We start from the raw sequence: 14,729 nt of genomic DNA, 5'->3' as shown, positions 1-14,729 counted from the left end.
CCCATCAAATAGTTCTACCACTGACCGGTTTTCACTGGTACAGTTTTGACTGCCTGTATAAAGATTCTGTATATAACATTTTAAACACACATTCCAGCATCATTTACATAGAACAAGAATGGTACGAGGATGAACTTGCATATAGTGTTAGGGACGAGTAGGTCCGATTGGTCGGAACCTAATGGATCAATATCAGAAGCTTCATGTAGAGATTTCGAACCAGCGAGGTCGGGTCGACAATTTGGAACCTTTGCGTCACAAACGACTGAGATGCGTTTGAATAAAAGTCCATGCAAAGTGCTCGACCCTTGGGTTCACATATGAAAAATGGAAGTACTCGACCCTTGAGTTCACATACGAAAAGTGGAAGTGGTCGATCTTAGGGTTCACATACGAAAAGTGGAAGCTTACAGAGATTAAGCCGTATTAACAAACCGCAATATTCAGCTCATAGACAATTAGAATTTATCCTGTCAAAAAAATAATAATTTTGCTCAATTATCTTTGTAGTTTCCAACAAAATTTCAGTTCCAGTTATGTCAGAGAACAAAACAGAAAATTCTCAGCTCTCTTCTTTCATCATATTTCGTACCTCCTCATTTGAGATGCGCCACTCGTTGTAAACTAACCTTACACAAAACATTTATGTCTGATTACAAGCATAAGAAAGTACGCTTAAGAACAATTCCAAAAGGTATTTATGCAGAATTTAGGTTCTCTATTTTCCGAAAATGAAAAAGATATTTTTTTTCTCCCAAAAGTGATGTCGTATTTGTATAAAGTATGCGCCGATTTCGGTAGTAATAGCATGAAATAACTTTATTTCGCCTCAGTAACTAAATTTTGTGGCGTATGTATCAGCAACGTAAGTAATAGTTCCAGGTCATTGAAACCGAATGATTTCTTCATTTTTTTCTTTATTAAAAAGTTGCAGAAATAACATTACAAGTTAAAAGAGTGGTCTTTTAGCTACTGTTGAAACGTCTTCGAGTGTTGTTTTCAACACCCGTCATTTGATAAGAATATCACATCTAGCCGGATATTCGTCCGCCAAACACTTACGAATCTGGGAAGTATCATTACGATTACACCCCGAGTATCTTTCATCGGAAAGAGACGAGGATACCTCGAATGAAAGATCGCAATGACGAGCTCAGATTTGTTTGTGAAATGACGTCATCGACGAACGTCAGGCGGTCCGTTCGACATCACCTTGAGGTATAATGGATTCCACTCTGTACAAAAAACTTACAGAGTGTAATGCAAAAAGTACGTGGCCCCTCGTCCGTGATATCGTTTGCATCCAGCTGCTGGGTAAGATATATGAGGTGTGCATGTGTGTTTGTGTGTAAATTCGTCATAATTATTATTTATTATCACTGCATGTCGAAACGAAATGAATATTTGCAAAATAATAACTGTTCCTTTCCTGGATATTTTTTTTTCGCCACGAATCCAAAAATATCATTTTACTTTTATATGTTTACCAACAGAAAATTACATTTTAGTGTATATAAGTTTTACATTTTATAAATAAAACAAGTATTACATGTACAGTAATCTATGGACTCTTTACAAAATTGTCATATCGTTTATATTCTCTATTAAACCAATGACATGATTATATTATATATAATCGTGCTGCAACTTGTTCAAATATGCTGGTAGTCTTTCTGAGTAAGTTATTTAGACACCATTTTCTTCTAAATCGATAACTTAAAAGTCTAAAATGAATTTTGGACAGTTTATTATGCAGTTTTACTAATACCATCTCCGGTAGAAAACAAATAAAATTGTTAAAGTGACATTGAGAGTATTTGTTAGGTATATGCATGCCTATCTAAGATGGACAATAAAATAACGTTTTGTGTTCTGTAAAGCTAGAAGACTAAACAAGCAGTCAATAAAGATTTATTTTTTTTTGTTACAAGTCTCCACTTTTGTCCCTCTTTGGATTAATCAATACAGAAATAAAACCAAGAAACATAGAGGAATATACAAGACGATATCTGATCCTAATTACGGTATTTAAGATCTAATGTGTGTTTTTATTATTAAATGATGTGTGTTCCTCTGCACCGTCCACGCTACCCCCTCCCCCATTTTTTATCTTTTAAGTAAAGGTATGTTGGATAAAATGTGTAAAAGAACCTGAAGGAAACAAGAACGTTATCATATAGTTGAAGATAGGAAAAAGGAAGTTTAAATGGTTATACTTATGATTATTATCAATTTTTAATTGAACATAATTATAATGTATTGTACAAGATTATACAATAATGAAGAAAATGATGATGGGAAAAATCAAACACTGTGTAATCCACCTCAGAAAAGGAATTATATACGTTGTTGTTATAATTGATGTTTAAGAGAGAAAATATAAATGGCCGAAAATTGGGCTAATAAAACATGGGATGAATATCAAATGTGGCTGTTGATGGAAGGCGACATTTATGATCTGAATTGTAAATACAAAATTTAACATGGGTTGATAAGCAAGATACCAGAAAAATGTCATGTAACTAATAAATAATTATCGGTTGTATCCATATAATTCAGAAAATAGCGAAGATATTCCCATTACCAAAGTATAATAGTTGTTCTTCCGTGAAAGAGATTGTCATCACTTCTCTTAAATCATAGAAAATTTTACTGAACTTTGTTAAGTTAGATATGTGTTTGTTGTAGACAAGCGACAAGATTTTACCTTTTTCCTCTAGCCTTTTTTCCGTGGGTGGGGGTGGGGTGGGTGGAATAAGCGTTTCGAAAAAAAGGAGTATTTTGAAAAAACAACTTATAGTTTCTCCTCCATAGGTGCGTGAAGGTAGAATTTTATTTAAGGTAGTGTTTCATTAGATTCACAAAATGGTTTCATTTTCCCTTTGTGCATCACTTTTGGGGATACTTTTCTTGAATATTGACGAAAAGAGATGATTTTTGAGACTTATAGTGTAGGAAGGATATTATCAACATTTATAGCTTGTCATCGCTTAACCTCCCTTGCTGCTCAGTGAATGTTATCGAGATTTTGTTGACTAAACGACACTTTGGCTTATATACGCAATAAGGTTTAACTTGTTTGATTTACCACGTTTTAGAAAGTTTTATTATAAGTTGTCGAAAAGGGGAGATATTTGAGAAGTTTAATTTTATATCGCTTGCCATCCTTTGCCACTTGTACTCTCTTTGAAGGATTGTGCTGAAACTTTGTAAGCTAAATAAGTTATTAATATAGATATGCAAAACTGTCTTTCTTTGCCTATACTTCATTTTCGGGAAATTCTGTTTAACAACACAGTTATCGAAAGTCGCGCTTTATGATGATGGATGCCATCGCTTCTCTTTCTTTCTTGAACTAATATCATTCTAACTTTGTAGGCGAAAAAGGTGGTTAGTGTATATGCACAAAACAGTTTTGATTTCTTCTCTGCCACGTAAACTAGTTACTTTACCTTTCGACGGAGAAGGGGGTGGTGGTGTATTTGTTTAAGGAAAAGCTTGTTACGACTTTCTTACCACAGAGCTTTACGGCTTTTATTTAGAGTTTGTAAGCTAAATGAATGCTTGGTGTAGATACGCGGTTCGATTTACTTTTTCTTCTGCATCAATTTTAAGTAATTAACTTCAAAAATTCATAAACGGCTATTATAAGAATTATATAAATAAGTTTGCGTCCAGCTCTCTTCGTACTATCTTGAAGGATTTTATTTAATATTTCTTGGACTTTATTTGTTCGTCTGGCTCATTTTTCGTAGAACATTTTCAGAAATTTGTCAAAGAAAGGTGTATTTAGAAAAGCCGATGTATCGTCGTTTCTTATAATAAAGTGGTGAAGATGTTATTGAAACTCTGCATGCTAAATAAATAGTGCAGATCTGCATTACATTTGTTAATTCTGTATTCTAGCTCATTCTGGTCAGATTTCATATAACATTTTTCAAAAGAGGAAAAAAGAAGTATAGAAGCGGTCACCGGGCTGTCAGCATCCCCCCCCAAACGTCTGGAATACTTGTGACGAGCATCTGTCAGTTAAATCAGTGGTCGTAAAGATGCTAAGTAAGACTTTACTTTGTCTTGTGGTTTATTTTTATAAATGTTTAGACAAATATCTGAAAGAAAAGAGTATTGTGATAAATAAAAACGAATTTCAGCTGGAAGATTGGTATCACTTCTACTAGGTTATACGGAAGAGTTGACTGACACTGTTGACTGACACTATGTAGGTCACAAAAAAGCTTATGTAGATGAGAAATTAGACATATCTATCATGTATGAAGTGTTGGAACATGAAAGTCAATGACTATATTAACATCTAAACTAGTTTTACTTTCGTTTCTTGTTAGGCGAAAAGCAAATCCCAGTGCCTGACTTGGACGATGCATCTGCCTATGATGCAGGAAACATCGTTGTCAAGGAGCCACGAACTGTGGTAGACAAATTAAAACGTTCCTCGCCCTCCGCCACAGTGGTTGGGCGCTTGGAGTACTTTGTCGTGAAGGAAACGAGAAATGGACTTCTGCGCAGAATCCATCATACCTCCAAGGACAGCGATGTAAAGCTGAATACCGAGTATGAATTCGACGAGTCGGACTTGAAACATGGCGTCAAGAAAACGGTCGTCGTGCAGATACTGGGTTGCGAGAAGTGGACTATCGACTATGTGCCCAGAGAAGGAGACCTGATGTTAGACATGGCAATGAGAGGTTTATGGATACTGCATTTTTCTGAATCAGATAACATGCATAAAATATGTCTTCAAAATATGATGATTCAATATAGCTATAAAAAAGACTGTCTCAAAATCTGACACGTTAGATATATCACTCCATTCTCACAAAGTGGTTGATAAAACTCCAAAAGGACAAAAGATCTAATGTCAAAGATTTTCTAATATAAGAGAAACCCAGAACATTTCGTTTCTAAAGACTTTGTTTCAACACAAGCAAAACGGCACATAGATGCGGGATACTAAATCCAGTGGAGGAGAGAACGATGTTTGTTCTCAGAACTGAACATGTCAGATACACTGTTGCCATGACAATAAATGGCAGTAAGTTTTCAGCTTATCTGGTTGAAATTTAAAGTCTCTTATATCTTGGTCCGGGTGCGTTCTTTCCCGTCCATCTGGCATCGTCTGACTTTCATCAACATTTGCCTTTTAATTTTTTTTCCGTAGTTTTAAGCTCATCTGATCTCATGTGAAGTAGCATATTTTATTGTGCTGAGCCTGTGACGTATCGTACTTTATGCATATCTCTCTTCAACATTTCCAATTTTCAACTCCTTCTCAACAAATTTAGATCAAATTTGTCAACAATGAACCTAATACAAAGCCATTTAAAATTTTGTACATCGCCATCAAATATAACCGTATTTCCTAATACGGTAACACCCTTCAAAACAACTTATCAAATCGCTGAAAATACTTTACCCAAATTTGACAAACAACATTCTTGAATTGTGGTCTTTTAATTTTTTTTTTACAAATAAAGCCTATCCGCCATCAAGAATTAACTGACGGTTTGAAAAAAGTATGACCATGCAATGAAACTTCATTAAAAAGTAATGTTTGACCCACCTCAAGCTATTAATGTCTGTGCAAACGCTGCCGATGTGGCTGCTTCAAAAACCATTTGACCAAATTTGAAAGAGAACTTAATGACATTCAAAATTAAATAAATCTTCAGAGAACATTTAGACACCAGGACCATGAAAACAGATACAAACGCTGCGTATCCACATTCCAGCACAACTTTATTTACTACGATTAGAAGACGAAAAACCCACTCAAGTGAGGTTTTCTATAAAGCTGTTGTAACGATTACTTTTGAACAGAATTATGCAAATTTAACAGATGTGATTCAAGCATAAATTTATATAAATGAAGTCGATTTGCGATCATGCATAGCTGCAGGGAATGATAAAGATACATTTCGCACAACTTCTTCTGAAAAGAGTAAAGATACAGGGACAAGTTGAGACAAAATGCAACCTAGAGTACTGTGACTTCTTAACTTAGATTAATTATTTGGCCGACAGGAATAACATTTGGCTCAGGATCCTGCCATGTGAGAGATCTGAAGTCATAAAAATGTTTGCTCTGCTGACTTTATTCGGCCTCTTACTTAGCTTAAAACAATGAAATTATTTTTCTTAAATAATTTAAAAAATACTATGCTTGAAACAAACAGAAAATCCTATTCATTAAACATTCCGAAAGTCTAAGTAACCTCTCTCTCTCTCTTTCTCTCTCTCTCTCTCTCAGTATGAAATAGTAATGTATCTGACCCCTAAGAGTTATGTCGTGAGATGGACATATGTGCACAAAAAATTCTCGTCGTTTCCTAAAGGCCTAGTCCATAAGAAGTATAATTATTTCCTCCTTATTTTCAGGCTATTCAAACGTCAAGAAGATTTTCCTCCTGAAAGATGTATTCTATGCTAGCGAAATTAATGTGCGTGTTACCATTGGTGACACAAATGATGCTTACCAAGTGAAGGGGAAGATTCCGATTGCATTTTGTCTCATGAAATTTCAACTCGACCCAAATGGTATACTTCATAACGAAATAGAAGTGGACGCTCAGAAATGGAAAGTGGAGTGGATGAAACCATCTTTATTCCGAAATCCTAAAGATCCGCTCCCCGAACCTCCGAAATCGATGTCTCCTAAAACTCCACTCCCCGAATCCCCGAATACAAGGATTCGCAATGATCCACTCCCCGAACCTCCGAAACCAAGGTCTCCTAAAGATCCACTCCCCGAACTTCCGAGATCCAGGTCTCTCTCTCTCTCTCTCTCTCTCTCTCTCTCTCTCTCTCTCACATACACACACACACACACAACACCAGGGTCTAATTAGAGAATGAAATTAAATATGTTATCCACTCTCCTCCGCACTTAAAATGAAGTGTTCCATATTAGGTTTAGTTACAACATATTTTTTGTCAATAAGATCACAAGGATGGATACAGGGCAGAAGGATCTGAAACAAGTTTATCAACTTAAACGTTCCTCTCGATTATAACTATTAATAATGAATTAGCGAGCATGTAGACAAGAGTGCTGGAAAAAACGTAAAGACAGCTGGCGTATATAAATATAATTGAATATGGAAGAAAAGAGTTTGTTAGATTTAGCAGCATTTATCCAAGAAAATATTTTCATTTATTATATATAAGATTATAATCTGCATGGGGAACCTGGCTGAAAACTGTCTCCCCTGTTACAGTGTAAATTTAACAATCAATAAGTGTCTACTGGTTTAAAGTAGATTAATTATGTATAAGTATAAAAGTATACTTGAGCATTTCTAGTACATGTTTCAAAGACCATTGAATGGTTTAAAAACAAGATGGAATACACTTGTGTGGGTGTGACCTATATGTTAACTTAAAATAGTTCATATCATTTTAAGAAGGTTTGCACTGTCAAAAATATATGTGTATTAGTTTCATCGGTATACATCGAATTTCTGGATAATAATGTCTCCATTGTAAGTCGGGTCGGTAATGTGGGGAGAACACGATGTCTCAGAGTTGTGTAAGTTTTACTTTCTAACAGAAAGTGTTCAACTGCTTCTACTTGTCCGCAGTACCTATTTTTAGACGTGATTTAAGGATAAATCCTTGTTTAAGCTACTTGTATTTGGTATGTTGAACTAGATCCAACCGATCACCAACAAAATAGTAAGAAGGAATTTTATGTTTGTACCGATTCAGGTAAGTTTTAACATTTCGAATGGATGGGTTACTAAATAGTTTAATCGGCAACTTGTTCCACAGACGAAGTGGAAGGAGAGGGCAGAAACGATTTTTGATAAAGTGTCGTTGGGCACAAAGAAGGTCGTATAGTATTCGATGATTAAGTGGTGTAGGTATCATTGTTAACATCTAGAGGCTGAATTATATCTTGTAAGTAATCTGGAGCAAAACAATAATACATTTTAAACAACTGAATTAATTTATTTTTATAGCGTCGATGATTCATGCTATCCCACCTGATTTCCTCATATAATAATGCCCCAGCCACACTCTTGGTAGTACCTGTTGTTATTCTCATGGCCTATATATTAATGTTTTCCCACGGATTCATTTTCTTGCATAGTACAATTATCCCAGATACGATCAGCACAGTCAAGCATGGGAAGTTTGGAAGATGTATACATTCTTTCCAAGGACAACCGATCCAATCTATATATCAAATTTTTAAAAATATTTATTTCTCCCAAGCCTTTTCAGACAAATGCTTGACATGAGCTTACCATGCGGCATCACGAGACAATATAATACTTAAGTGCTTGTGTTGAAATATTTTTTTGAATATCTTTACTGGACATCTGCAGTTTAGGATGGTTATTTGGATTTGATTTCGTGTTACGAGAATTGACTGTTTTGTCTCGGTTTAAGGTCACTAGACAAAGACGGGATAAAGCATGTACTTTTTAAATGTTCGATTTTGAGATTTAGCCAGCCTCATTTGGAATTTTAACAATTATATATAGTGTTGCGTCATCTGCGAATAATCTTAGTGATGATGGTATATCGTTTACGATATCATTTATATATACTAAAAATAATAATGGTCCAAGGTTAGATCCTTGACAGACTCCCGCATTATTAATTGAAAATCTTCGAGTCAGGAATTCAGGGAACTCTTTGTTTTCTTTATGACAAATAATGTTTTAACAAGACAATAGACTACCTTGAACGCGAATCTTCTAAAGTTTAAAAATTAATCCGGAATGCCAAACACGATCAAACGTTTTACTGATGTCAAAGAAACAGTTCCCATGGTCTAGAGCTAAACATATCGTATTATAAATATCTAATGACTGATTTGTTTTAGAGTGACGGGTGTAAAGCCTGATTGATTAAGTGAAATGAAGTTAGGTTGAACAATAAAATTATGCAAATATTTGTAGACACATTTTTCAAATACCCTGAATAAAATGCAAAGGAGTGCTATTTGTCGATAGGTTGAAACATTCGTTCTACATCCTTTCTTAAATATTAGGACCACGTTTGCTTATTTCCAAGGATACGAAAATCTTGAGGTATTAAGAGAAGTGTTAAAGATCCGACACAGTGGATACTTAGTTGAACATGAAATACTTTTAAGTATTTTGGGATGCAGTGAGTCTGGACCACGTGTCTTAGATTGCTGTAAACTACTAATAACGCTGTATACGCTGTCTTCACTAGTGTTCATGTAAGTGATTATAAGAGTGGAGGGATAGTGTTTGGTGTGGTCCGGAGCGTGCTATTTTAGATCGTCATAATAAAATAAAATATATGTTTGTGATTTGTACTAATACCGGACCAAGCAGGGTAGTAGTGTGCGTGGAAAAGTGCGTTGGTTCATTTATTATGTTAATCCGATTGCTATGCACTAAACGATTGTGCATTTTCTATTTCTTGGGAGCGGGGTCGGGGTCCATGGTCTAAGAAGGTTGGCATTTAGATCACCCGTAATAATTACATACAGAGATCATTCTCTCGCATCATCATCGCACAACCAATATTCAAAAGCTGATCTTCCTTCGCAGTAAATGCTTTCGTTGATTAAAATTGTCACACCACCCTCAAACTGGTTGCTATCATTTGAACATGTTCCAAAACCCTCCCGCTCTAATGTTTTGTCCGGAACAGTATCAACATAGTGAGTTTTTCTCTCTAACTTCTTATATTTAGATGACATGCTCAAATTTCATGTGTTTCAAAAGTTGAACCAGAATCAAGATGAATGAATTGAAGCATGATATTCATTGTTTTCTCAAGCATAAATGGACTGTTTTGCACTTGTAGAAGGTTTCTATTAACATCTGTAATTAGTGTAAGAAACACCAAAAAAAAAGAAAAAAAGAAATGGATATGCATATGAAACAGTTCAAATTTCAAACTGAAATAGGTAAGTTATAATTACAGGATCTGTTTTCAAGTGATATAATGCAGTACAATTACTATACTGATTTAGTCTATCGCCTATTTGGCAGCATGAAAATTGCTATAGCATTAAAGACGACTGCGTATTACTTAGTTTCGACTGAAAACTTTAAAACAGGTTTAAAAAAATGGTCACGCCAAACACTGAATGGAAGAAATGTAGAAAATCGAAAGAAGAGGGGAAACGAAATAAAAAATAAATATATGTACAAAGCACAATGGAAGCTAACTTAATTGATATTTGTAGTGATTCGTTTCATGTAGAAACGTAATATTAAAATGAGATAGATAGCTTTAATATTTTCTTATAGCTTAATTTAGTAATTAGTTGGAGTATAAATGTATACAAATACATGCACTTACAAGTAGATATACGCATACTTGTATACACAAAAATATAGGTACTATTCATACATATAAATACTCATATATATATATATATATATATATATATATATATATATATATATATATATATATATATATACAAATATATGTATACAAACATACGCATACACAATACACACACATACACACACACACACACACACACACACACACACACATATATATATATATATATATATATATATATATATATATATATATATATATATATATATATATATATATATATATATATATATATATACACACAAATGCACATATTTGTACTTGAACTGAGTTACGATATGCTCCTGACAACTGTGTATTGACCGGGTGAATGAACTTCTCACATCTCTGCGAGTGTGTCCGCTACAAAATGTAGTTCTACTATTTTTCTTCTTGTTCATAATTTCATACGCAAATTGATAAGTTGTTTGTTTTCTTTTTTCAATTTCTATTTGTATTCACATTTATTACATCAACGCTCTTATTTTCATGGATTTTCGCCTGTATCTAGCTACGATAATGGGGGGGGGGGGGCACCATTTGAAGATTTTCATATTTAATAATGAATAATCGAGTTTTAGAACATCATAATAGTTTAAGAAACAACAACAAAGGATTAAACAATATAGTATGTGTGCCTCGTAACCGACACATTTTACAGATAGATCTAGTGTCGCTGGCTATTGCAACTATGTATCATTGATATTATGAACACTGTAGATAGATTATTGTACGTTACTTGGCACAAGTTCAATTTTAATGTTTTCGTTCAGCGCAATATGTTTTTCTCTCTCACTCCAGATTTGTGCTTATTATGTCATTTACGCACGAGGGGGGACTGGAAAAATGAAAGGATTCCAATGAAATTGTGTGCCATTTTAATATCACTTAGAAAACAGGGACTATTAATACTTGTCATCGCTATTTTCATATCTCATTTATGATTCATGAATGAGTAGAAATTCATCATTGATGTATAGGCCTGCGGTGGGTTGAAAGAATGTTTATATATACTCGTATTATTGCACGATGGGCGGATCACAATTTGATATACCAATAGTATTGGTATGTCGATTTGCTTTATACCAACAATTTTAATGCCATATTATTTTTAATGTATGTGGTATATATATATATATATATATATATATATATATATATATATATATATATATATATATATATATATATATATATATATATATATATATATATATATATATATATGCACGCATGTACATCCACAATTGTAGCACGTTGTGAATGAGACTCGAACAGTAAACAGACAATTGTGAGGAAATTAGGGAAATAATTGGTATTGTTGTCCATATTGTACACATATTTACACAAGTTAACATTTTAACATTTAATACTATTTAATAATATATAAGAGTTATGCTTTACTAAAGCCACTGTTTAAGAAATATGAGAACAATATATATAGTATGAAATTGACGCCTGCATGATATGGTTTAATTTATGTATACTAGTAGTTTGGTAGTGGTGGCAGTGGCGAGTTTAATTATATGAAATTTGGACCCTATTCAGGTCTTTCTTCTCATTTATCACATTGATATTTGACCTTTATGATTGGAACCGAACAGTAATATGTTACCTGTTGCAATGGGCGTCATTGTCGTAACTTGGATTGCCAAGAATATGACATCTGCAGATATCATTTAAGGTTAAGCCCAAGCCAGTGTTTGGGTATAATTTTTCTTATTGGCGCCGTCTGTTTCCCATGGGACCTGGAGAGATATATTGAAAAATGTTCGTTGATTATCATAGAGTAGATGCGAAGTCTGTATCTCTAAGCATTTTATTCTATTGTCCTGCTCAGCGATCACTTCAACCAAAGGTGACAGTGTTAGTCCAACGGTGAGAGCTTTAGTCTTTTGATGGAATGAACTCAGCGCCAAGAAAAAAGCACTTAATCCAAATAATATCAATGTTGAACAGTTATTATATCGGTAAATTTAGTATTACTTGATTATGTTTGACGAATCATTTGAAAAGAATTTTGTAATGTTGATATAAACTACTCAATATTATTATTATTATTATTATTATTATTATTATTTCAGCTGATGCATCAAGTGCTCGGTGAATTTATCTGGTTGTAACGGTTGAACTCGAAATATGTGCCACAGGAGAGATTTTACCGCTTTTGATTTGGAAACTTTCATCGTTCATTGTTCAGTTTTAGAAACTGGTCTGTGATATAATTTATTTACTGACTTATTAGTGGAATACTTAAATAAATGTAATTTTATCAGTAATTCGCGAATGGATGCCCGCATGACTATGATCTCTTGATTTCAGACATTGATGTACAGATTGTACGTTAAATTATTTTATTAATTACCACCATCAGCACCAAGATCCCCGAAATATTTCAACAAAAATGTTATCTTTTAAGAAAAAGCGCAATAAATTCTGCATTGTTACGAACAATCGTTTCGCATTTCGTCTTTTGGCCTCTAGCCAACGTTTAGGGTATAAAGAGTGTACGTCTGATTACTATATTCGATTTGTTTACAGACAGTAAAAACTGATCTGATTTTTTTAATTTAAAAATTTTGTTGAAAAAGAAAACAACGACTGCACGGTTAGAGAAGGGCAAGATTCTTGCAGCACTTTAACGTTAGGTTTATTAGATTAAATCCTCGAAAAAAATTATTAATATTTTCTATCCGATTTGTACTGGAGATTTGGAAAACTAGTGAAAATTTTAAAGACACTCAACAGAAAGCAGGATTCAAGTCTGCTGATCACTTCCAAACATTAGCATGTGATGAAAAACAACTTGTCATTCGTCTGGTTCTGGAAAGGTCATTTGTGAGAAAAATCCAAGTTATTTCATTAACATACAACAATTTCCAGGCAATACAGCATAACCAAGGCTAAATTTTGTAATATTTGATGAGTCTAATTTAGTGCTTAATATAGCTGAATTCGTAATATATGATCGATGTGTCTACGTTAGTGCCTAATATAGGCTGAATTTGTAATATATGATGGGTCTAAGTTCGTGCCTAATATAGGCTGAATTTGTAATATATGATGGGTCTAAGTTCGTGCCTAATATAGGTTGAATTTTGTAATGTATGATGGATCTAATTTAGTGTCTAATATAGGCTGAATTCGTAATATATGATGGGTGTAAGTTCGTGCCTAATATAGGCTGAATTTTGTAACATATGATGTGTCTACGTTAGTGCTTAATATAGGCTGAATTTGTAACATATGATGGGTCTATGTTCGTGCCTAATATATGCTGAATTTGTAATATATGATGGGTCTAAGTTCGTGCCTAATATAGATTGAATTTTGTAATATATGATGGATCTAATAGTGCCTAATATAGGTTGAATTTGTAATATACAATGGGTCCAAGTTCGTACCTAATATAGGCTGAATTTGTAATATATGATGGGTCTAAGTTCGTGCCTAATATAGGCTGAATTTGTAATATATGATGGGTGTAAGTTCGTGCCTGGTATAGGCTGAATTCGTAATATACGATCGGTGTAAGTTCGTGCCTAATATAGGCTGAATTTTGTAACATATGATGTGTCTACGTTAGTGCTTAATATAGGCTGAATTTGTAATATATGATGGGTGTAAGTTCGTGCCTGATATAGGCTGAATTTGTAATATATGATGGATCTAATTCAGTGTCTAATATAGGCTGAATTTGTAATATATGATGGGTGTCAGTTCGTGCCTAATATATGCTGAATTTGTAATATATGATGGGTCTAAGTTCGTGCGTAATATAGATTGAATTTTGTAATATATGATGGATCTAATAGTGCCTAATATAGGTTGAATTTGTAATATACGATGGGTCCAAGTTCGTACCTAATATAGGCTGAATTTGTAATATATGATGGGTCTAAGTTCGTGCCTAATATAGGCTGAATTTGTAATATATGATGGGTGTAAGTTCGTGCCTGGTATAGGCTGAATTCGTAATATACGATCGGTGTAAGTTCGTGCCTAATATAGGCTGAATTTTGTAACATATGATGTGTCTACGTTAGTGCTTAATATAGGCTGAATTTGTAATATATGATGGGTGTAAGTTCGTGCCTGATATAGGCTGAATTTGTAATATATGATGGATCTAATTCAGTGTCTAATATAGGCTGAATTTGTAATATATGATGGGTGTAAGTTCGTGCCTAATATAGGCTGACTTTGTAATATATGATGGGTCTAAGTTCGTGCCTAATATAGGTTGAATTTTGTAATATATGATGTGTCTAAGTTAGTGCTTAATATAGGTTGAATTTTGTAATATATGATGGGTCTAAGTTAGTGCATACTACAGGTTGAATTTTGTAATATACTATGGGTCTAATTTAGTGCATAATATAGGCTGAGTT

At 33.8% G+C, this 14,729-nt stretch overlaps 1 protein-coding gene across 1 annotated transcript; it reads left to right on the top strand.

The window, feature by feature from the left end:
• The first annotated feature begins 1,158 nt into the window (after positions 1 to 1,158).
• On the top strand, positions 1,159 to 12,730 carry LOC149797025 (uncharacterized). The gene is made up of 4 exons (XM_089960327.1): positions 1,159 to 1,314; positions 4,344 to 4,703; positions 6,394 to 6,781; positions 12,423 to 12,730. Exons 1-4 carry the CDS (start codon positions 1,224 to 1,226, stop codon positions 12,424 to 12,426), a joined length of 843 nt encoding a protein of 280 aa, XP_089816453.1. The 5' UTR covers positions 1,159 to 1,223; the 3' UTR covers positions 12,427 to 12,730.
• Positions 12,731 to 14,729: the final 1,999 nt, after the last annotated feature.

The sequence above is a fragment of the Sinohyriopsis cumingii genome, chromosome 6 (assembly GCF_028554795.1).
Source record: "Sinohyriopsis cumingii isolate HCF-2022 chromosome 6, ASM2855479v2, whole genome shotgun sequence".
NCBI classification, from domain to species: domain Eukaryota; kingdom Metazoa; phylum Mollusca; class Bivalvia; order Unionida; family Unionidae; genus Sinohyriopsis; species Sinohyriopsis cumingii.
This window is presented reverse-complemented; position numbering and strand designations above follow the sequence as displayed.